At 57.5% G+C, this 21,203-nt stretch overlaps 1 protein-coding gene across 1 annotated transcript in view; it reads right to left on the minus strand.

Annotated features, from left to right (window-relative positions):
- MYT1 (myelin transcription factor 1) overlaps positions 1-21,203 on the minus strand; it is a 71,600-nt gene that overhangs the window by 31,511 nt on the left and 18,886 nt on the right. Inside the window, exons 2-7 of the mRNA XM_012654636.1 lie at positions 16,265-16,365; positions 8,561-8,615; positions 7,558-7,588; positions 3,320-3,382; positions 2,324-2,571; positions 3-403 (exon numbers count right to left, since the gene is read on the minus strand). Coding sequence (XP_012510090.1) covers positions 3-403; positions 2,324-2,571; positions 3,320-3,382; positions 7,558-7,588; positions 8,561-8,615; positions 16,265-16,365 — 899 coding nt within the window. The remainder of the gene's footprint in view (positions 1-2; positions 404-2,323; positions 2,572-3,319; positions 3,383-7,557; positions 7,589-8,560; positions 8,616-16,264; positions 16,366-21,203) is intronic.

A 21,203-nucleotide genomic window follows, 5' to 3' on the forward strand; every position in this document is an offset into this window, starting at 1 on the left:
TCCTCCTCCTCCTCCTCCTCCTCCTCGTGACCCAGGATGCCTTTTTGCTTGCTGGACTCCTCACTGGCCACATCCTCCAGGGACGGAGGACACAGCTCCTGGGGACGCTCGCTGGTGACTTCAACGACCTCCTCCGCGTCCTCCGGCTGGATAAAGAGGTCCTTCTCACCCTCATCACTGGTGGCTCCCTCTGCAGCCTCCTCCTGGAGCAGGTGCACAATGCTGGGGCCTGGCTTGGCCCCTTGGCCCAAGTCCTCCCCCACCAGGGTCTCTTCAGCAATTCGGCCCAAGTTCAGCAGAGAAGTTGCGATGATGCCCTTGTAGCTGCCGTAGCTGCCCTTGGAGGAGCCAGTGGGGCTGCTGATGGGGTTGGATCCAAAGTGGGACTTGAGGGGGCTCCTCCCTGCACAAAACCAGAAATGCCACGGGGGCTGGAGGAGAGCGCACGGGGCGTCTCCGGGTCTCCAGTTCCAGCACAAAGCCAGCCCTCCACCCTCCCTGCCTCCCATGCTTAACACCACCGCCCGGGGAAGACAGGGAAGTCCCAGTGTGGGGACTTGCGTGGGCATTGCTGTCTGCCCCCAGCCAAATCCAGCTATCATGGCACACTTATTTTAGGAGGTGGGTCACGAGCTGCTGATGTATTTCTAAAGCTGAGAATCATTTTAATATATTTTCTTAATGTTCCTCTCCCATGACATGAGCTTTCTCAAATCAGATAAACTGGCATTTATAGAATGGAACAAATCAGATTTTTAAAAATTACTTCATAACTCAAAAGTAGTAAATCACTGGGTAGCTGGCACTTTGGGAGGCTGAGACAGGAGGATCATTTGAAGCCAGAAGTTCAAGACCAGCCTGGACAATACAGCAAGACCTCCGTGTCTACAAAGATTTTAAAAAGTAGCCAGGTGTGGTGGCACACGCCTGCAGTCCCAGCTACATGAGAGGCCGAGGTGGGCAGATCGCTTCAGCCCAGGAGGCCGAGGCTGCAGTGAGCCATGATCACATCGCTGCACTCCGGGCTGGGTGACAGAGCCAGACACTATCTCTAAAAACAAAAAAATTTAAATTAAAAAGAAAAGCAGTAAATAAACTTTTATTTTAAAGGGACCCAAATTTAATTCTTTCAACCATAATAACTAAGATGTAGTGGGTGCCCACTGCAGGCAGGCCCTGTGGGACCATCCACGAGGATTCTTGGGCCCAACCCCAGCAGGGGTAGGAACGGGCCCGGCCACCTTCCACTCGGTGGAGAAGAGGCGAATCCCAGGGCTGACATCGGAGCTCCAAACGCCCCTGCCTGTGAGGCAGCAGGCAAGTTAGTGTCTCTTCTACCTGGAATCCAGGCCTGCCTTGCCTCCATGGGCCACACGCCGCTCCAGAGCCCCTGCAGGAGGGAGGTGTGAGGACCCTGCCTCAACTGGCCTCAGAGATAAAATGCGAATTCACCGCAGACCCTTCAAGGCCAGTGGACAGCAGAAGCTGGGGGCTGTGGGTCGGGCTTTGGACCTCAGACCTCAGTCTGCACCCCAGGACTCCGCAGGTCTGCGGGGCTCCCGGGGGATACAGACGCCTCCCTCCAGGACGCGGGGACACCTGTGCCTGCTTTGTTTTCTTTCAGTTTTTTAATTTAAATTCTATGTTTTTATTTTCTTTAAATTTTGTTACTTTTTTATTTAAATAATTTTTAAAATTTCACTACGATGCTCGGTTCTGAAATCCTGCACCTGCTTTTGCCAAGGGCCAGGTGTCCTGACACGGCCAGTCCTGGTAGGCCCCGCAAGGAAGCAGGGGACCCTCCACCTCCCTCCGGCCCCTCTAGGCCTCCCCAGGTGCCCACCCTCAGGAGCCCCACGCCGTCCTCGATCACCTGCCGTTCAGCCTGAGGTGTTTCCTCAGCGCCCGCCTGTGAGTGAGCCCTCACCCTGCCCCAAGGCAGCTCTCGCAGGGGCAGGCGGGACAGAGTCTGTCTAAGACCCCCCCCACTGTGGATACAGAGACACAGCCCCGTCTGTCTCTCTCACACGCACACAGACACACCTGCTGGAACACGATGCAGCTGCACCCGCCCCCCGTCCTGTGTCTGTGAGTCTGTCCCGTCTCCCCGACGTGCAGTGCTCGCACACAAACGCACCGCAGACCCCGAGCACCGTGGGCAGGCCCCTCTCCCAGGAAGCCCAGCACGTGCTGGGACAAGACGTGCCTTGTTCTCGGGACGGGCTTTCTCTCGCCAGAGCGAGCCCCTCCCCGCTCACAGGCTGCGATTCTGCAGGGCCACACTAAGCACCCTTTATCCGGGGGAGCGGGAGCGACAAAGCACCTTCAGCTGGCTCGGGACGATGAATCTCCTCCTGTCCAGACATCTCGGCCTCGGCCCCCTCCAGAGTTCCTTCCGATTCATCTGAAACAGAGGCGTCCTTCACCTCGGTGTCCTCACTGCCATCGCTGTCCACACCATAGCCCTCGTCCAGAGCCAGCTTCAGGGGGAGTGACTTCCTCTTGGACACCAGGTGCTCGGCCTCAACGCCCTCCAGCTTCCTCTTCTTGGCCAGAGGGCAGCTCTGCAAACTGGGAGGGAGGCGGGGGCGGTGGAGGAGCCAGGCTGGGGCCACAGGCTCAGACACCCCGCGAGCGCCCCCCGAGGGCCCCCTCTCCCTCCACCCTGCAGCCACTTCTAGCTGGAAGCCCCAGACTCCGATCTCTTTGAATTTTTACATTCAATTGTATACATTTAAAAGTTCCTGATTGTGTTTTAAACTGCATTTCCTGCTTGGCTTGGGCGATGGGAAGGCCCAACTGCAGTGAGCCACGTCCACGCCCGTCGGAGCCGTCGCTTAGACCCGGCCAGCGTCCCACATGCACCCTGATCTGATCTGGGCCCATCGCCTCCCACCTGGAGCCTTTCCTTCCCCCCTCCAGCCCCCCACGCCCACACCTGCCCCCTGAAATGGGCTGACCACCCCGGCAGCAGCCCACCAGGCCACGCCGACGTCCACCGCGCCTGCTCCACGCTCTCCCCCACGGACTCAGCTAGTCCTGGCAGCAGCCCCCGACGGGAAAACCGAGATGTGGAGCTGGGGGATGGGCAGTCTAGCTGCCCCCGCGCGGAGGCCGCAGCCACGCTTGCCTCCACGAAGGCACCACGGTAACGTGGCCAAGGGGGAGGGCCCCGCGGCTCAGAAGGGTTGGGTCGGCCTGGCCTCAGCAGCCTCAGACAGAGACGGAAGGTTTTTAATCCACGAAAGAGTCCGGAGCAGGGGTGGGGCCTCCAAACCTCCTTCCTGGGGACCTCTGGGAGAGCTGCACGGCCTCTTACCTTCGGTGCCTGGAGTACTTGCCCCGGACGTGTCCTGAGCCTGAGCATCCTGGGGTGGGGCAGCTGGGGGACAAGCAGGAGAGGTCATCTGGACAACAGGGCCGGGTTTCAGGCCCCCCCAGACCCTCACCCTGGGGAGCAGAAGATCATCTCCAAGCAGTTCGTCTCGAAATGGCTGCTACGGTTAGCTAAAAATTAATGAAATAACTCACCCCATTTAAATAAATGAATGGCTCGTTATAGTTTTACAAATGTGTTTAGCTAAAGACCTGTATGGGTAAGACTTCTTACGTAGAGCCAGAGTCGCCCAGGTGGCTCCCCACGCAGGTGTTCAGCTGGCTGCTGCCCGGTTTCCGGGGCTTTGTCGACAAGACTCTCTGAGGCGCCCTGAACAAAGCTCCCTCCCGAAAGAGGGCTCAGTGCTTGCGCCTGGCCCAAGCCGGAAGCACGAACGTTGAATTCCCCAGCCTGGCACTGATGCTGCGAGGCCCATGGCCGCTCAGGGCAACGTCTCTGCCTTCTCTGCCAGGGGTGCCCTTCACCCCAGCAACCGACCCAGGGCTGCAGGTAGGAAGGACCCGTGGCCCAGGCCACTAGCTCCAGCTGAGGTGGGCACGAAGGGGTAAGGAAGACTCCAGCCCAGGACCTGCAGCTGCCAGGGAGGAAAGTGAGTCCCACAGGGCCAGGGAGCTGGGAGCGGCACACCTGTCTTGGTGGAGGAGGACTCTTCGGCTGTGCTCAGAGGGCAGTTTGGGGAGGGGGTGATGCTTCTCTCACAGCTCCCACCCAGGGCTGGCAAGCACAAGGCAAGGCCCCCAGGAGTTCCTGGTCCTCAATCATCATCTGTCTCCCAACATAGCCAAACCAGCGGGAAGCTCTGGAAACTTCCGATCATGAGCACTGGACACGCCCAATCCTGGCAGCAGGGCCACAGCTCCCACGGGAGACTGGGAAAGAGCAGTCACGGGGGCCTGTCTGGGGTGTGATGCCACGCTTCACCACCGCCCGGGCTCCTGTGGGCTGCTGGACGCGTCCCCAGGTCAAGGCCTGCAAGGAGCTGCCATCACCCTATGTCACCGTGGAGAGCAAGACGGAGAAACCATTCGAGGTCCCCTGGGGAGGTGGGGGCAGGGCCTGCGCTCGTCATGGGAGGACAGAGGCAGCCCTGGCCAGGACGGGGAGACCTTGTTTTTAACAGGGTTGATGTGGACCTGAGCTCCTGCCTGGGATCAGGCTGTTCCAAAACACGGGCACATCTTCCAGAGCCTATGAAGGGAGGAAGGTCTGGGCTGGCCCACCAGTACCTGGGACCCAGGGAAACAGGCCCCACCTCCAGCCTCTGTCCAGACCCTCTGACGGTTTCTTATTTGACTGACCGCAGGCCTGACTGTGGGGCCCAGCTGGCCACGCAGGCCACACTCGCTGACAGCGTCAGGGAGAGCAGTCTGTGGAGCCCGTGCCCCACCCTAACCCTGAGCTCCACGGCAGCCATGGGGCGGGGTGGGGCTTCAGTGAGGATGTTCCCTGCAGCCTTCCATGGTGAGGCCACCGTGGCTGATCTCAGTGCTGATTTTCAATGTGTTAAAAAAAAGAAGAAAGAAAGGGAAGGGGAGAGGGAGGAGGGAGAGAGGGGGGCACGCCATATCTCACTGCGGATTTCCTCTCCAAACAGGGGAGTTGCCCCTGCCCCCCACCCTGGCCCCCGCCAGTCTATTCTAAATTCAAGGCCCACACTTGCTTTCACTCTCTCAAGAACTAGCTTTGAGACTTTTCACAAAAAGCTCCTTGTTATTGGGGATTTGAAGCTGAGGTCCCAATTAGTCGATTAATCACTGAGTTAATCAGGCAATTAGGTGACAGCTGCCATGGAGGCCTGTGGGGACTGGCACTACCCCCGAACACGTCACCTGCTCCAAGCCACTCCTCTATCCCCAGCTCAGAAGAGCCCTGGTCCCCTGCCAGGTGGGCCGGCACCTCCCAGCCCCAGCCGCAGAGGGTGCGAGACAGGGCCGTGGGCCAAGTGCACGGAGCTGACAAGGCCACTCTGGGACAGGAAGCTGGAAACCCTCGGATGCCTGCTCCCTACTCAGCAGCCAAAGGGTGTCAGGCAGAGCGGACAGGAGACCCGGCCTGGGTCTCCAGGGCCTTTTATGCCAGCAGACACCAGCCTCGGGTCTCGCGTTCACACAGGTTCACCGCGAGCACACACGGCACGGTATCCACGATGTCCTCCATGTGCTCAGGGCCCGGCTGCAGGGGAGGAAGCTGGCACGGGCTCCAGGATTAAAGAGCCTTCCCCCCCATGGGAGGATGGAGGGACCTGAGCCGATTCCTCACCCTGCCCCTCGACAGCAAGACCTGAACTCCCCAGCCTGGGCTCCCCCCATGAGACTAGGGCTGGCATCAGAGACGCAGGTGAGGTTGGCAGAGGGCAGGGCTCAGGGCCACCCCTCAGCAGGCATCCTGCGTGGCAGCTGTGAGGGACCCAAGCGTGAATGACAAGCGTCGAGGAATCCCAGCTCGGAGCCTGGGCTCCAGCTACCACCCTCCTAAGGGACTTGCTTCCCTCCCACCCCAGGGCAGATGGAGACCCCCCAGTTCCCTCCTGTTTTCTGGGCGGGAGCTGGCTGCTGGCACAAGCAGCAAGGCCCCAGCAGAGGAAGGGCCAGGTACGAGGAATCAGGACGTAGGTGTGGTCTCTCTCTGAGCTTGGAGACTGCACTCAATGCCCAACCGCACACACAGCCAGCGCCGCACCAGCTCGAAGACACCAGTCCCAGCCCCGATCTCCCTACGCTTCGCCTCCGGCAGAGCCACTCCAGGCTTTGTGGCAGCAGGTGGACCCCACTAGAGTACACACTGAAGCATGGTCAGTGCTTCCACCGGTATGAAGGCAAAACCATTGAACCCGTTTCTTCTCTTAGGCCCTCGGAGTGTTAACTTTGGGGCACAGGAAAACACGGTGGCTCCAGAGGTCAGAGACAGCAGCTCAGGGCAGGTGCCCAGAGCACAGGTGTCTTCCCGGGATCTGCACCTGGGTTGGTCAAGGGAGAATGAGCTGGGGTGGGGGACACCGTGGCTGTGAGGTTCTGAGTCAATGGGGCACAAGTACCTCCTTCACAGTGGCCTCCCCACCCCGAGCCCCAGTGTGTCCCCAGGCAGACGCCAGGTGGTGCCTCCTCCCTTTTCCTGGGCCCTTCGAGCATCAGGCGACATCATAATTGCTGCTTCTTCAGCAGTTCAGCCCTCAGGTGGTGCCTCCCCTCCAGCGAGCGGGTCCCGCAGGGTCAGGGGAGCACCCGCAGGCACTGATGGCCAGAAGCGCTGGCGAGTAGCCTGGTTTGGCTGCGGGTCACCCCACCCCTCCCACGCTGTGACCCAGGCTTGGGCTTCCAGGAGTAGAGCGTGTGATTTAGCTCTTCTGGTTGGATAAACTTTAACCCCACTTCCAAAATGGAATGACAGCACTGTCAGGCGGTGCTTCCACGAGACTCCCAGAGACCAAGACTGAAATGAGCGGCCACTAAACAGCTTGGGGCTCAGGGCACCCGGGCCCACCCCACACCCCTCGCCCTCCGTCTCTAAGTGGCAGCCTCCAGGGCTGGGGGACGCTGTCTTCCTGTTCCACCTCTGTGCAAGGTTTCGAGGTGAACTTCGCAGTCCTCTCATTTTCCTGACTGGCAGAAGCCATCCACTCCACAACCGTGCGGTGAAGAGTAAGACCGTCCCTGCCCTGGGTCTGTTCACAGATCAATGAGAACCTTTACCCCTAAGAAGTGGGAAGGAAACCGTCACAGAGCCCAGTAGGCCAGATCATCAGCACACAAAACCAGGGTTTGCATCTCGAGTCGTGGAAGACCCAGGAGGTAGAAGACCCTGTTCTCTCATCTCTGGCCGCATTGGACCTCCAACCATCGGGCACAGAAGCCCTTGTGAGAACAAGTGGGGGGGACGGTGGTGACAGTCCAGGTCCTGGAGGTAGCCAGGTGTGAGCATGCTTGCGTCCCGCTCTGAGGCTGGGATGTCTCACGATGGGGCCAGGACAGGGGTAAGAAAGGCAGAGACAGAGCCAAGATAGCTGGACACATGGCCAGGAGGAAGGCAGCCTCCTTGGGAAAAGCGGGGGCTTGCAGAGGGGCGCTTGGTCAAGCCGAGAAGACCCCACTGGGGACACCTAGGACTTGTACAGGGTCACAGGCACAAGGGCAGCGCATGGGCTAACGGGAAGACTTCCTTACCTGAGGTCTGCGGCTGTGGTCTCTGGGGGTCCTGGGTAAGAGAGAGAAACAGGGAAAACACACATGGGAGTTTGGATTTCAAAGGCGTGTTGCCCTAACAGCATGAACTGAGTCAACAGCTGAGAGGTCTGCCAAGGACAAGTGGGGGTGATCCTAGGGGGACTGAACTGTTTCTTCAGGGCCCCGCCCTTTCCTGACCCCTAGAGTGTCCGAGGTCAAGGACATGAGCCGCTTCTTGCAGCCAGAACTCACTCCAGGCCCTCCCCTGTGGGCCCCGCAGTTGTGCAGGTGGAACAAATACAGGCTCTCTGGGCCCTCAGGGCCAGGGACGGTCTCTCTCTCCAACTGCAGACAGAAATCAGCTTTTGCCAGGAAACATGATCCACCAGACCAAGCTGGGCAGAGAGAGGACATGTGGTCAAGTGGCCGGCCAGTGCTGGGCACTGCCTGTGAGGATGCACAGACGCCTGGAGCTCCTGGCCACTCTGCAGGCACAACAGGAAGCCCCCCAGGTGCCAAAGAAGTGAGACTGGCTGAGGGCAGGGGCTCAAGTCCTAGCAGAGTGAGCAGAGCCTTGGCCCCTCTCCTCCACACCCCACAGCCGGCTCAACCCTAGCCGCCCGATCCCCGTCAGCACCAAGGCTGACCTCCCAGGAGAGGAGGGGCAGGGGACGGAAGGCCAGCAGCCTCTCGTCTCCAAACAGAAGGGTCTCGTAACTGAGCTTTGCTCCTCCCGCTCTGTGGAGCTGGGTCTATCTCCACATCTCTGCCTCAAGCAGGTATGTCTGGTCCAAAGCCCCTCAGCAGTCCGCTCGGATGCCGGCTTCAAAGCCTGGCAGCCCTGAGGGTGGAAGAGGCTGAAGACGCCTGAGGCCCCCGGTGCCTGGGGCCTCCCTGAGCACTTGCTGCGGGGCTTGTTCTCCTGAGGAAAACTGTTGGAGGCACCAGCCAATGGCCTGGGACTCACGGCCGGGACCAGCCAGGAGGGGAGGGTCATACTCACCTCGGAGGGCCTTGGATCGGGTGCGAGCTCGCTTGTCATCATTTTCTAAGCTCATCTGCAAGCAAAAAACAACTGTGATGTTAACAAGAAAACCCAGCCTGCACCTTCCGAGTACAGAGCCATCAGGGATGTCTCGCCATTTTCTGGCTCAAGCTTTGACAGTGAAGTTAATTCTGTGGCCTAGAATGTGAAGGGTGGGCTTACAGGACAGGAGAGGGCTGAGGCCAGGAGTAGCAGGTGGGAGGATGTGGGGAGGTGCTGCCGGACAGAGACCACCGGCTCGGAGTGTCCTGCCGGCATCTCCCTGGCCCCCTGCAAAGGGGCTGCGGTACACCTGGCCCTCCCACCATGCCCAGGTTTGCACCTGCCAGCAAAAGCAGGAGCGTGGGGCCTGCCCCCCAGAATCCTCACAAATGTTGGTGTTTTGTAACATGAGGGTCTCCGGGCCTGGCGAGGAGTGATGCTCACTGTCCCCTGGTGTGGCAGATGCTAAGGCACCAGAGCAGTCACCTGCCATAGACACAGTCACCACCAGTGGTGCCGGGTGAGCCAGCTGCTCCTGACCCCGGAGCCCGGCTGCCCACTTGGCAGAAGGCATTACTGCCCCAGCACACGAGGGTCATGCTGTTGGAAACAGGCCCAGCCCCCGTGTCCTCCAGCCTTGGGGGTCTGGCTGCCTTGCCTGAGCCCACCAGGCCCCCACGCACCTACCTTCCCCAACTCTGACCAGCCGCCATGGGGACGCTGCCCACAACATTGTCCTGCAAGGGAGTCAGGGGAGCTTCCCCAGGAGGGTGACAATCACAGAAAGGACATGCCTGGGGACAATGGTCACAGACAGGTCCCTGGGAGCTACGGGTCATCACGTAGAATCCTTGTCCTATGTCGCCCATGACAAATCTGGGCCGGCAGGTAAAATCCCACACACTCTGCACTCCACAACATGCAAAACACTCCTCTCCCAGGGAGCGAGGCCAGGCGGGGAGCAGCCCAGCCTCACCACCTGTCTGCCGTGGTCAGGAAGGTGAGGCGGCAAAACCACACCTGTCCCAGGCCACAGACACCAGGGCAGCCCAGGCTCCGTGTGTGAGGCTGTCAGAGGGGCAGCAGGAGAAGTAGTAGAAGAAAGGAGGGGAGGCGGCAGGAGGGGGCTCGGAAGCCCCGTCTTAAGTGGGGCTTTAGTCCCTAAGAGCCAGCAAGAGACAAATGTCTACGGTACCACCTGGGAAGAAAGAAAAAGGAATTCCCCCAATTAGTAAGATGAAATTTGCAAAGTGAGCCTCCCCCGTGTGGCAGCACTAACACACGGTGATGTATGTGATTTGTTAAGGAGGAAAAATCGAAACCTGGGTAATTTATGCAACCTGTCGACTCTGGGCTGTGGAACACAGTGCTGTGAGCTGTGCGTTTATTACGGCCTTCTAAAAGCACAGAAGACAATTACTGTGATTTCCATTTTTAAGGCAGAGGTTCCCCACGGACCAATGGCTCGCATTTAAAGTGAAGAGAGGAGCAGGTGTCACTGGGACTTCATTACACTATGAGCCTTCACACGTTGTCTGCTCTGAGCCCGAGCACGGTGCCTTCCGATGCAGGCCGCACAATGGGGCTGATGCATCTGATTGCCGGGTTTCTGCATTCAGCTGAAATGCAATCTACAGCTTTTTTTGTGTGTGTCAGTTTTCCCGAGGAAATTGGCAAGCATTCTGCTAGGTTAAAGCGTGCCTTGGCAGTTTGGATTTCCTGCAGATAAATTATTCGAAGAGCAGAGAATAGAGAGGGTTGCGGGTGCGTGATGGGCGCTGCCTGCAGACCGTGAGTGCCCAGCGACGGAGCCACAGCTGTGGCACTCGCTTTGCCGAGCACCTTCGGTCTGCAGTTCGTCTGCATCAAACGGTCAATGAGCGAGAAGTTCTCTTCGGGGCACGTAGCTTTGATTTCAAAAGGGAAAAAAACTGAACCTACAGGAGGAAAACCAGGCTCTTTAATATGAGAATGAGTTTGTAAGAGCTGGATGACTTGGGGCGTCAACAACAGAGCAGGGAGACCGGTTTCCGGGCTGTTTGGAAAGAGCAGTGCTGGCTGACACCAAAGCACTTGGGCAAAGCCGGTAAAACCAGCACCGTGCGATTCGCATCATCTTTCTCTTCAGAGGAATGCAAAGCACTTCAGAGGTGGTTCTCTGCTGTCCTCCTGCCCACGATCGTGCCCAGGGCAGCCCTGTGCCCAGCACCCCAGGCTCGGCCTAGTGCTTGCTGGGCGGCACCCCCAGGCCTTCTGTCTGCGCCCCCACGACAGCCGCGCCTGAAAGGGCAGCTCCATGGTGCAAAGACAATGAGACACTTCTCAACTTCTCGTTGAATTTTAAAAACCATTTACTTGTTCCAAGCACAAACCAACCAGGTCCCTGTTTCTGTACAGCCCACAAATAACTCAAAGTCCACTCCCTTGAGGGTGAAAAGGCCCTTTTGTAGAAACAGGCCAACCTCACGCCCACCCTCGCCGCCAGGCCAGCAATCTCTCTCGAGAGTGACGCCTGCTCTCTGTCGACTCCAACTTCGTTCTGCCGCCGGGAGCGTGTCTTACAGCTCTAATTAATATTTCAGTACTTCTGCCTTCAGTATGAAAACTATGGGGAGGAGAGTAATTTACAAATGCAAGTACATCATGTTTTGCCTCGTCTATTAACCAGAGAGAATTGTCTCTTCATCCATTCACGTAACTTGCTTTCTTAATACCATATAAGAGTAGTCTCCTATAGAGGACGTTTTTGCTTTGTTCTGTTTCGTATTTCTTTTTAATAAAGTCAAAATTAATCATGTAGGTTCTTTTCAAAACATACACGTTTCGCACCATGACAGGCCACAAAGACCAGCCCCTTTTCCAGACCTGTGTGCGTGTTACCCTCGCCAAAACTGAGTTCCCTGAGTTGGGCGTTTACGAACTTGGGGACCAAAAGAGCAAATGCAGTGAGCAGCCCCGAAACCTGCAGACTTCTCTGGGCTCTTAGACTGAAGTTGTGAGAAATGCACTGAGAACCCGGAAGCACGGCTAGTAACAAACCACTCATGTGTTTAGTCTTTGGGGAAACAGTGGACTCAACTTCCAAAAATGTCAGGGTTAGAGACTTTCCATGAAGCCCAGCAGGCTTCGTGCCAACTTTCACCTTTGCCCCCAGAGGCCACGTCTGCCCACCCCTCTCCCCAGCCCAAGCTCAGGGCTGTGCATAGTGGGGTGCCCTCCTTCCTCCTTTCCCACTCATCCTCTCTCTCCCCCTGTCTCTATCTCTGTCTTTCTGTCTCCGTCTTTCTCTCTCACTCTTTTTTTGTGCTTCCTCCCAGGGCTTTCAGAGGTGAAGAGCTTCCCTCCTCCAGCCCATACCATGTCCCTGTCCCTCTGCACTGATGGGCCAGGGCCAGCCACAGGACAGAATCGGACTGAAGCCTGGCCCAGCAGGAGGAGTCCTGGCCCTGGGGCACCAGCCTCGGCATCCCCAAGGTTTGCACATCACTGCAGGAAGGCAGGGGGTGCTCAGGGGCAAGGGGGCTCCTGAGGCTTGAGAGCCAGGTGGGGCAGGGAGGGTGAGTGGGCAGCACAGACCTGCAGGTGTGTGGGGAGGAGGCACTCCAGACTGGAGCTGAAAGCATACTGGGGCGGCGGGCACCCCCTACCCCCACCTCTCTCACTCTCCAGCTCATCTCCCTCAGGGTTCTCATCTCAGTTTGAAATGAGCTCACTTATTCACATTGTGAGGCCACTGACTCTCCTGCAGAGGGGATGAGTGGATGGACAGGTGGATGGATGAATGAATGAATGAATGAATGATGGGGGTGGTCGGAAGTGTCTGTGGAACCCTGGAGCTAGGGTAGGTGCAGAGGTGAGGTCAGAGGGGCTGCACAGACACAGCACGGGGGAGCCTTGACCTGGCAGTTTCGAGTTCCCGACACTGTGGGGCCCTTCACCTCTGCCCTGGGCGAGAAGGGGAGGCACATTAGCATTTTATTTAAAATGTGCTCCAACCACTAGCAAAACAGACTTACGACAATTTCTAAAATCCATGATATCATAGGGGTCACTGTCCCTGTGGGAGGGCTGAGCCTCTTCCTAATGCTTTTCCTCCCAGAGACCTGGGGCAGGTGGAGCGTCTGCTGACTGCTAGGGGACCTCAGGACTGCTGAGGGACCAACAGGGGACCACTGGGGAACTGCTGGGGGACCGCGGGCAGCCCCTGCCCAGGAGGAAGGAGCTGCCCCCACCTGCCTGGCCCTGGTGATGCCTTGTTGCCAGCGGTCAGCACCACAGTCAGCCTCACCTCCCCCCAGAGGAGGGCAGGGAGGAGTCGAGCCTCAGTCTGGCTATTCGTCTCTCACCTGTGTACTGAGGGTAACACCCACGTTCCTATCACTGCTGCGAAGCCATCACGGCAGGTGGCATTAACGCAGGTCCGTGTTCCTGCCACTGGGGAAGAGCTCTGCGTAAGGATCAACAAGTGACGTTCAAGTGCTGTCCTTGCTCCCCTCCCCAGGCACTCCAAAGGGATCCTTTGCTGTCTGTCTACACGGCCTCTCCTTTCCCTTTCTTTTTTGAGACGTGGTCTCACTCGGTCACCCAGGCTGAAGTGCGGTGACGCCATCGTAGCTCACAGCAACTCCAACTCCTGGGCTCAAGCATCCTCCTGCCTCAGCCTCCCGAGTAGCTGGGACTGCAAACACAAGCCATCACGCCCAGCTAGTTTTTCTATTTTCTGAAGAGACAGGATTTTGCTCTTGCTCAGGCTGGTCTCCAGCTCCTGAGCTCAAGTGATCCTCCTGCCTCGGCCTCCCAGAGTGCTGGGATCACAGGGTGAGCCACCGCGCCCGGCCTCCCTTCCCTGTCTTTTGAGCACACGCCTGCGTGCCAGTGCAGCCCACAGAGAAGACATGGAAAGCCTGTCCCAGCACACTTCCTGCTTTCCTTTCTCTGGATCTCTGAGGCCAAAGTACATGCCCCCACCATGCCCACCCCAAAGCAGCCGTCCCAACACTCCCTGGTTCCTTGCAGGGACAGTTCTGCCCCTCCCACGTTGGGGGACCTCCTGCTGCCTGTCTGAAATTCACCTGACATTCCGTCCACGGTGCAACCTACTTGCAGCTGGACAGACCCGCCTCCTCCTTGGGGTACAGAAAGGACACCCCATGGAGCATTATTTAACACGTCTTAGGAGGGATTCTCCTCACAGCCCCAATCACGGGATTCTGGCTTCCTCCAACCCCCAAATTAAAAATTACAGCTACATAACAGACACCTTGATGAAGCAGCTGTATCTGCACCCACCTGTTCAAAAAACTCCAGCATTAATGGAACTTCTACCCACCCAGGGTAGAATCCAGCAACACTAAGCGAGGCAGGCCAGAGGGCCACCCCCAGCGGTCCCTCTCTTCCTTGCAGGAGCCTCTATCCGGTCGTCCTGGCCAGAGGCTCCCCCACGGTAGCAGGAAGAGGTGCTGGCAAAACACCCTCACAATCACCTTCTCCTTGACTCCGGAACTCTACAGTCATCCACCGGATGTTATGCAATTCGGGGCCCAAATCTTTCCTTTTTCGAGGTCAGGAAGGGGCTTAAGGAGCCACCACCAACGCCTGCGCTTCCTCTGACATACCACCGCCTGCCTTTTCCCTGGCAGCCCCTTCCAAGTGGTTCTGAGCTGTCCATACGCCTGGTGCTGAACTCAGGCCCACGGCTGTCCGCGCCTCCTGCCCAGGATGGGCCTGCCCTGCTCCCTCCTGCGCTGGCTCCTTGACTCACCCACCTCCTGTCTTTGGTCAGCCCCTGAAAGGCTGGCTGTGACCTCCTGTGGCTGTGTGATGTCCTTGCACTGTGGCCACCACTCAGCTCTGAGCTGCCACCTCCTCGGCCACCTCGCTCAGAAGACATCACCTGCACCAGCCCCAGAGTCCTTTGCGCAACCAACCCTTCCACATCCTCCCTCCCTCTCTGGCCCACCTTCATCTTAGCTTCTCTACTTAGAGCAGTAACTCAGGCCCTACCTGCCCCAAACAGAGGAAGTGACTCTCAATGGAGCGGTGATGAGACAGCTGGTGGTGCCAGGAGAGCCTGAGCAGGGGCCCGGTGTGCTCACAGCTGCTGCGTCTTGAACGGTCACACGTTGTCCCTGGCAGACCCCACACCCCTGAGCTTGTCACACCCTGGCCACGAGGAAGACTGAGATTTTCCTACCCGACCCGCACACGGCACCGGACGATCGGAGATACACTCACTCAGAGGCCCTGGCCTACATCGGCAGCTCTCCTGGTCACGTGAGCTCAAGCCAGTGCAGCCCTGTGTGAGTCCTCAGGGCTGACGTAGGATGAGGCCGAAACTCAGTGATCAAGATAAATAGCATTTTAATTCAGTATTTTAAAACATCAGCACTAATGCAAAAAGTCCGTGATAAATAAAATACCAAAACTTTAAGTAAAGACAGGGTTGGTATTATTGACTCTTCCTCAGGCCTCAGGCTCCAACTCCGGTCAGCAGAGCTCTGACCACCACAGTGGCCATTCTCAACACCATATTCAAAAGAAAAATGTTAGATTTTCAGAGCAGAATATAAGCTCCCACCTCAACGGGGTAGCCCTCCCTGCCTCCACCCTGGACCACAACCGGCTTGGTGGCCATGCCCTGGGTCACATTTGGGTCCCTGCTGGAGAACTGCTACACGTAAGGAAGTGGGGGTCAGGGCCCGACCTGGGGAGGGCTGCCCCAAACCCGTCGTTAGCCTGTACTCGTCTCTGAGGCGAACCCGGCCCAGAACCTGGCCTGACCCGTAGCATATTGGTGGGAAATTCTGGGGTGGGTAGTGGAGAACAGAGACTGTGAGTACAGGTGATGTCCCAGGGTGAGGGAGTGTCCCCTGGGGAGGCCGGGGCCTGATTCCCTCCATCATGAGCTCTGGGCAGGCCTGAGAAGAGCACGCGCCACCTGCCTCCACTAGGAAGATGGGAACAAAACCAGCCCAACAGGCCTCCTGAGTTCCTGCCGGCAAAGGCTGCCGTCAGACCCTGAAGGGACTCGGCCTGCCCAGGTAAAAGCAGGGTAAAGGAAGAACAGGTGCTGAGGCACATGACGGAGCCCCGGCGCGATCACACCTCAAAGCAGAGAACTGACTGGAAAGTGAGACCCCGCAGGCACATTGTCGTCTGGCTCCACTCGGTCATTTGTTTCTTTTAATTTCGTTTCGTTTATTTGTTTATTTATTTTTTAGATGGGGGTCTCACTCTATTGTCCGGACTGGAACGCAGTAGTATTATCACAGCTCACTGCAGCCTCGAACTCCTGGGCTCAAGCATCCTCCTGCCTCAGCCTCCCGAGTAGCTGGGACTACAGGTGCCACCATGCCCGGCTAATTTCTCTATACATTGTACAGACTCACTATGTTGTTCAGGCTGGTCTCGAGCTCCTGGCCTCTAGTGATCCTCCCCCCTCGGCCTCCCAAGGTGCTGGGATGATAGATGTGAGCCACTGTGCCCCGCCTCTTCCTTGAATTTTAAAGTGACAAGATCACTGATGGTCCTAGTCCCCATTTATGCTTCGCCTAACCTGGATTTTGAAGATGATTAGACCAAAAGTCACCTCCGTATGTCATGCCTAAGAACCAAGAAGAGGCTTTGCACAGGCAGCCTGCGGTGAGGCCCCAGCACAAGGCTGCCCTCTGAGTGCCTCACCTTGCTGCGTCTGCCCGGGAGGTGTCTCGAGGTCCTGCAGCTGCTGGCCTGGCCTCCGTGTGTCCACCTTTGGTTTAGCAGTTCACCCCGGAACTCATTTTCTGAGGATTCAGAAAGATACAGGGTCAGAAAAGGGAAGCCTGAGGAGAGCCAACCGAGCTGGCCCAAGGAGAGAAGTAAAAACTGGGGCCACTTTTCCAAGGCACTGATACACTCTCTCCTTTCTGGAACCCACCAGAAAAAGGGACACGGTAATGGCCCCATGGCTCTTCCAGGGACAAGAGAAAATCCTGCTCTAACTCGGGAGCCTCCTCAGAGCCTTCCAGCACCTGCTCTCCTCCGCATGCGGCCCTGCTCTGGGGCTGGCTCTGGCCTCAGTGGGTGCTAGTCCTACCGACACGGCCGTTCCTCCAAAGGTGCCAGGGCAAGCCAGGTGAGCCCCACCTGGAGAAAACTTGGCATTCAAATTCCAACTCTGAAAACGAGCTATCTAACGAGTAACTATTCACATTACAACTAGATCCTTCACTGTCCCCAAAAGAATGCACAGCACAGATCCAAACATTGCTTTGCACAACCTCTCTGGAGCCCTTTGACCAAGGACAGTGAGGTCCACCCCACGGTCCCAACCAGCTTTGCCTCCCACAGGAGCCCGGGGGCCCCCCCGGCGCGCTTCGCCCTCCTTTCCGCATCTTTTCTCGCCCTGCGCTGCTGCCTCTCTCCAGGGCAAGGCCTCCAGTTAATATTTAATTCCTTACATAGATTCACAGTCTCAGCCGAGGCTGAATGCATCAGCTGGACACGACAAAGAAACGCATTGTGTGCCTATTCCCTGCACGTCACTCTCTGTTTCCATGACAACCTGCTTTCCACAACTGCAGCGGCATTTCAAAGGAAGGTCATTAAGTAACCAACAATAAAAACAGGAAATGAATATTTCTGCATTCTGCTCTCGGTTTCTCCTTGGAAGTGAGTTTGGATTCTGCTGAAAGCAGGCCAGGCATACTGTCGCCTCCATCGGTTTTCTTCTCCTCACGTTTCTGATGCGCTTCCCCAAATGCCATTTTTCTCACGATTTCCACCTCTCCTGGCCCCAGGCAGCCCTGTGGCTCTGGCCACAACTTCCTCTTGTTATCTAGAAATGCCTCCATCCCTTTAAAGGGCCTTGGATCACCTTCCAGAGCACAGACACACAGCAAAGGAGATTTGGTAGTCAAGGAGACGGCAAAAGGCAAGGTCTTCAAAGGAATGGGTAACCACTAGGATTTGGCACCTACTGTGTACACCTACTATGTGCCTCCCCCTCACTGAGCTGAGAATCACCCACCACAGGTGATTGCTGTGAAGACAGAGCTTGGACCACAAGCCCTGGTGCCTTGACTGGTGGGGGTTGGGCGTTGGGCTTTTCCCCACCCCCCAGGTTTTTTGGGCCCTCGGGTTCCCCCTGTTACAAGGTCCCCTAAGTGGGGCCAAGCCTGCGCACCAGGTAACCAAATCCTCAAACCCTGGGCAGGGAAGTGGGGGTAGCACTCCAGAGACCGCAGGGCACTGAACTCACAGGGTGGAGGCAGCCAGTAGCTTGAGGGGTTTAAGAACAGCAGGACCCAGCACAGCAGAGGAGGGAAGGGAGGAGAAACATGTGGGAAGATCAGGAAGTGAACAGCTAAAAGTCGTGCTAGTCGTGGAGTGTGCTTCACCCTTTGAAGCCAGAAGATGAGGGTTCTCCATGTGTCCCCTCCATGGTGACAACAGAAGCTGAGACAACCGGGCGCCAACGTGCACAGGGCTCGCTTTCCGAGCATCCATCCCAGGAGAGAAGATGCTACAGAAACCTCCACCCTGGGTCGATCTGCAAGACGCAAGCGGAATTTCTCGTTGCGGTTACGTGTGCAAATACGCAAGGTGACTGGGGCACGTCTTGCTGACAGCTGGAGGAACGGACGCAAGGTCTGTCGCCACGCAGCGCAAGGTGCTCCAGAGAAGCTGCCTCGTCTGAGTGTGACTCCCCCGAGTTCTTCTGCTCTAGGTCTCTCCTCCTCAGAGAAGCCAAGTGGGTGGGAACCACAAAAGTCTCTCTGCAAAGGGACCTCCAGTTTTCTGTTTGGTGGGATAAACACTGGGACTTTTCCACGCTCACCCACCCTAGGAGTCTGGAAATGAAGCCCTGTGGGATTCTCCATCGCGCACGGCCCTCGCACCCCGTCCCCGTGTCAGCCCTCGGCTCGGCCGCCCGTAGCCCCACATCTGCTCAGGCAAAGCACCAGGATCACCTGCCCCTCCAAAGAGCCACTCCTGCTCCCCCAGGCAGCAAAGCCACCGCGTGTCTCTGGGCAGGAGAGTAGGGTGGCGCCTGGTGAAGGCCTCCGCACTACGCTCCTGGGATTAACCAACCACAAGCCCCCAAGCTCAGAACCTCATTCACAAGGACCCAGCTTAACCCTGACGTGATTCCGCTTCCCTTGTCCAAGGAATTTCTTGGCAGCAAACAACAGTCACTGCCAGAAGCCCAACAGGGTGAGCCAGTGCTTCCCCTTTGGGCGTCTTGGTCCCCCACAGGGACGGCAGATGGCCAGGCCCTACCCTGTAGACCCAGCATGCTCCACCCCAGGTAAGACCCTCCTGGACACAGCACAAGCAGCGTCCCTGGCAGCACATGAAGTCCACCAAAAAGTGCAGGGTCCACAGGCTGAAGAAGAACTCTGCGTAGAAATGTAGGGGTTCCACAAAGGCACCCCTTCCAAAAGACACGCTACTCCGGGGACACTCCACGGTGTGGCCAAGGGGCCCTGTGGCTCACACAGACCACTGCTGCCAACTTAGACCTGATCGACAGGACCTGCCCTCTCTGAGATTTAAGTTCTTCGTCCGCACAGTGGAGGGGAAAGAATTACGTGGAGACTGAGGGACGTGGATGGAAAGAGCCTTCAGTAAACGCCGGAGGATATCGCTGTTGTCGTCTTCACCTTTCTTAACAAGAATCTGAAGCGAGGAGGTTTCCATCAAGGTGAGCCCTGTTTCGGGGATCTTGAGTCTCTAGTGCGTTAACCTGGACCCCTGCTCGCCGACAGACAGGACACCGGACGTCAGGGGCCACCACATCCTGAGCAGCGTCTCAGATAACAAGCCACTTGGGAGCAGAGGGGTGGCCGAGACCCCTCTTTAGGGACCTGGCGTCTGTACCTTGAGCTCTGCCTGCTCAGCTGAGAGGGACGCTCATGGGTCCACAGGAAAGGGACTCGCCCTTCACCGGACCAGACGCCAGCACAGGCCAAACGCAGCCCAGTCTGTCCCATCCTGATGAAGCCCGCTGTCTCCAGCCCGGCAGTGCTGCAAACCTGAGCCCAGCCTGACCCAGGCCCTGGATGTTAAATCTGCAGTGAAAGCAGCACAAAGACCTAGATCCAGGACCCAGGCTGGGCTGCCAGCCTGCAAGGAGGCCACCCTCTGTGGTCACTTGCCTGCCTCTGACACCCCACACCTCTTGACCCACAGACAGCACCCACTTCCCCCTCACACGGGTGCCAGGGCCACGCCCAATGGAGGACCCCACACGGAAGGCTGCATCTGCCGTGATACTTCCTGGGTCACCTGAACCGGCCTGAGGCAGCCGCTGCAGCAGCGTGACACCCCTGCTCCGCCAGGAATCCCCACGGTGGTCAGCTCTGGCTCTGCTCTGTCCCTGGCAGCCCAACCCCCTTCCACTGTGCGAAGCCTCCCCACCCCAAAACAAGAACCAACAACAGGAAGGCTGAGCGAGAGGCCACGTGCTAAGGGTGGAAAGTCAAATGGTCTTCACTGGGTGCTCATCTCTGGTGACCACGGCTGTCACCGCCTGCCCCCAGCACGCAAAAAGGGGAAGGGCAGCCACTCGAGGGAGCCCACGTCTGGGCTCTCCCGTGCACCCCCACCCAGTGCACACTGAGCCGAGGGTCTGGCCGCCACACCAACAGGACACGTCAGCCCCTCAGCCCTCCTCTGTCCCCACGTAGGGAAGTGAGGTCCGGCCTCCCAGCTGAGCCAACCCCTCCACTTGGGTTTTCTACGCCCTCCTTCCCACTGTCGCCTGGAGGGTCCCAAGAGTATCCACGCTGCCCTCATTCCCGTGAAATATTGAAGCACCCTTTTCAATTCTTCAACAAGCTTGAGGCATCCATGTTTAACAAACACGATCTGTCTAGACCCCACACTCTGCGGCTACCACTCCATCTCCAAACCTTCACAGCTGCATTTCTCAGGGAGCCAAACTTGCCCACTCTGTCCTCCACTCCCCACCGCGGTCGGCCTCCACCCACGTCCCTCCATCCGCACAGCAGGCATGCCACATCTGCCACGTCCGCAGGGTGCACGAGGGCCCGGTGACTGCTGCAGTATCTGCCCCTCCTCCTGCAGTGACACTCCCCTCATCCTCCCCTCCGCCACCTGTGCGGGCTCCTCCAGCTCCACCTGGCCACCTGGCCATCAGACCTCAGAAGCCCTCTCCTCTCTGACTCCCCCTCTGCCCACAACACCTGCTTCTCATGTGACTTGGGCTCTTCTCTCCCCTTCTCAGCTGTCGGCTCCTCGAGCCAGAACCCTGGGGGTGCTCCTAGGCCCCAGATCGTGCCAATGTTATTTTCTGAATCTTGCCAAAATCTGACCACTTCTGACCTCTCCAGCTGTTCTGTTTTGTTTTGTTGCAAAATTCGACAAACTCATCCTAAAATTCATATGGTAATTCAAGGAATATAGAATAGCCAAAACAATTTTGAAAAAGAACAAAGTTGGAACACACACACTTCTCCATTTCAAAACTTACTGCAAAGCTGCGGTAATCAAGACAATGTGGCACTTAACGCAAGGACAGACAGACAGACAAATGGGGTAGAATTGAGAGCCCAGAGATAATCCCTTACACTTATGGTCAATTGACTTTTTTTTTTTTTTTTTGAGACAGAGTCTC

The sequence above is a fragment of the Propithecus coquereli genome, unplaced genomic scaffold (genome assembly GCF_000956105.1).
Source record: "Propithecus coquereli isolate 6110/MARCELLA unplaced genomic scaffold, Pcoq_1.0 Scaffold442, whole genome shotgun sequence".
Lineage (NCBI taxonomy): Eukaryota > Metazoa > Chordata > Mammalia > Primates > Indriidae > Propithecus > Propithecus coquereli.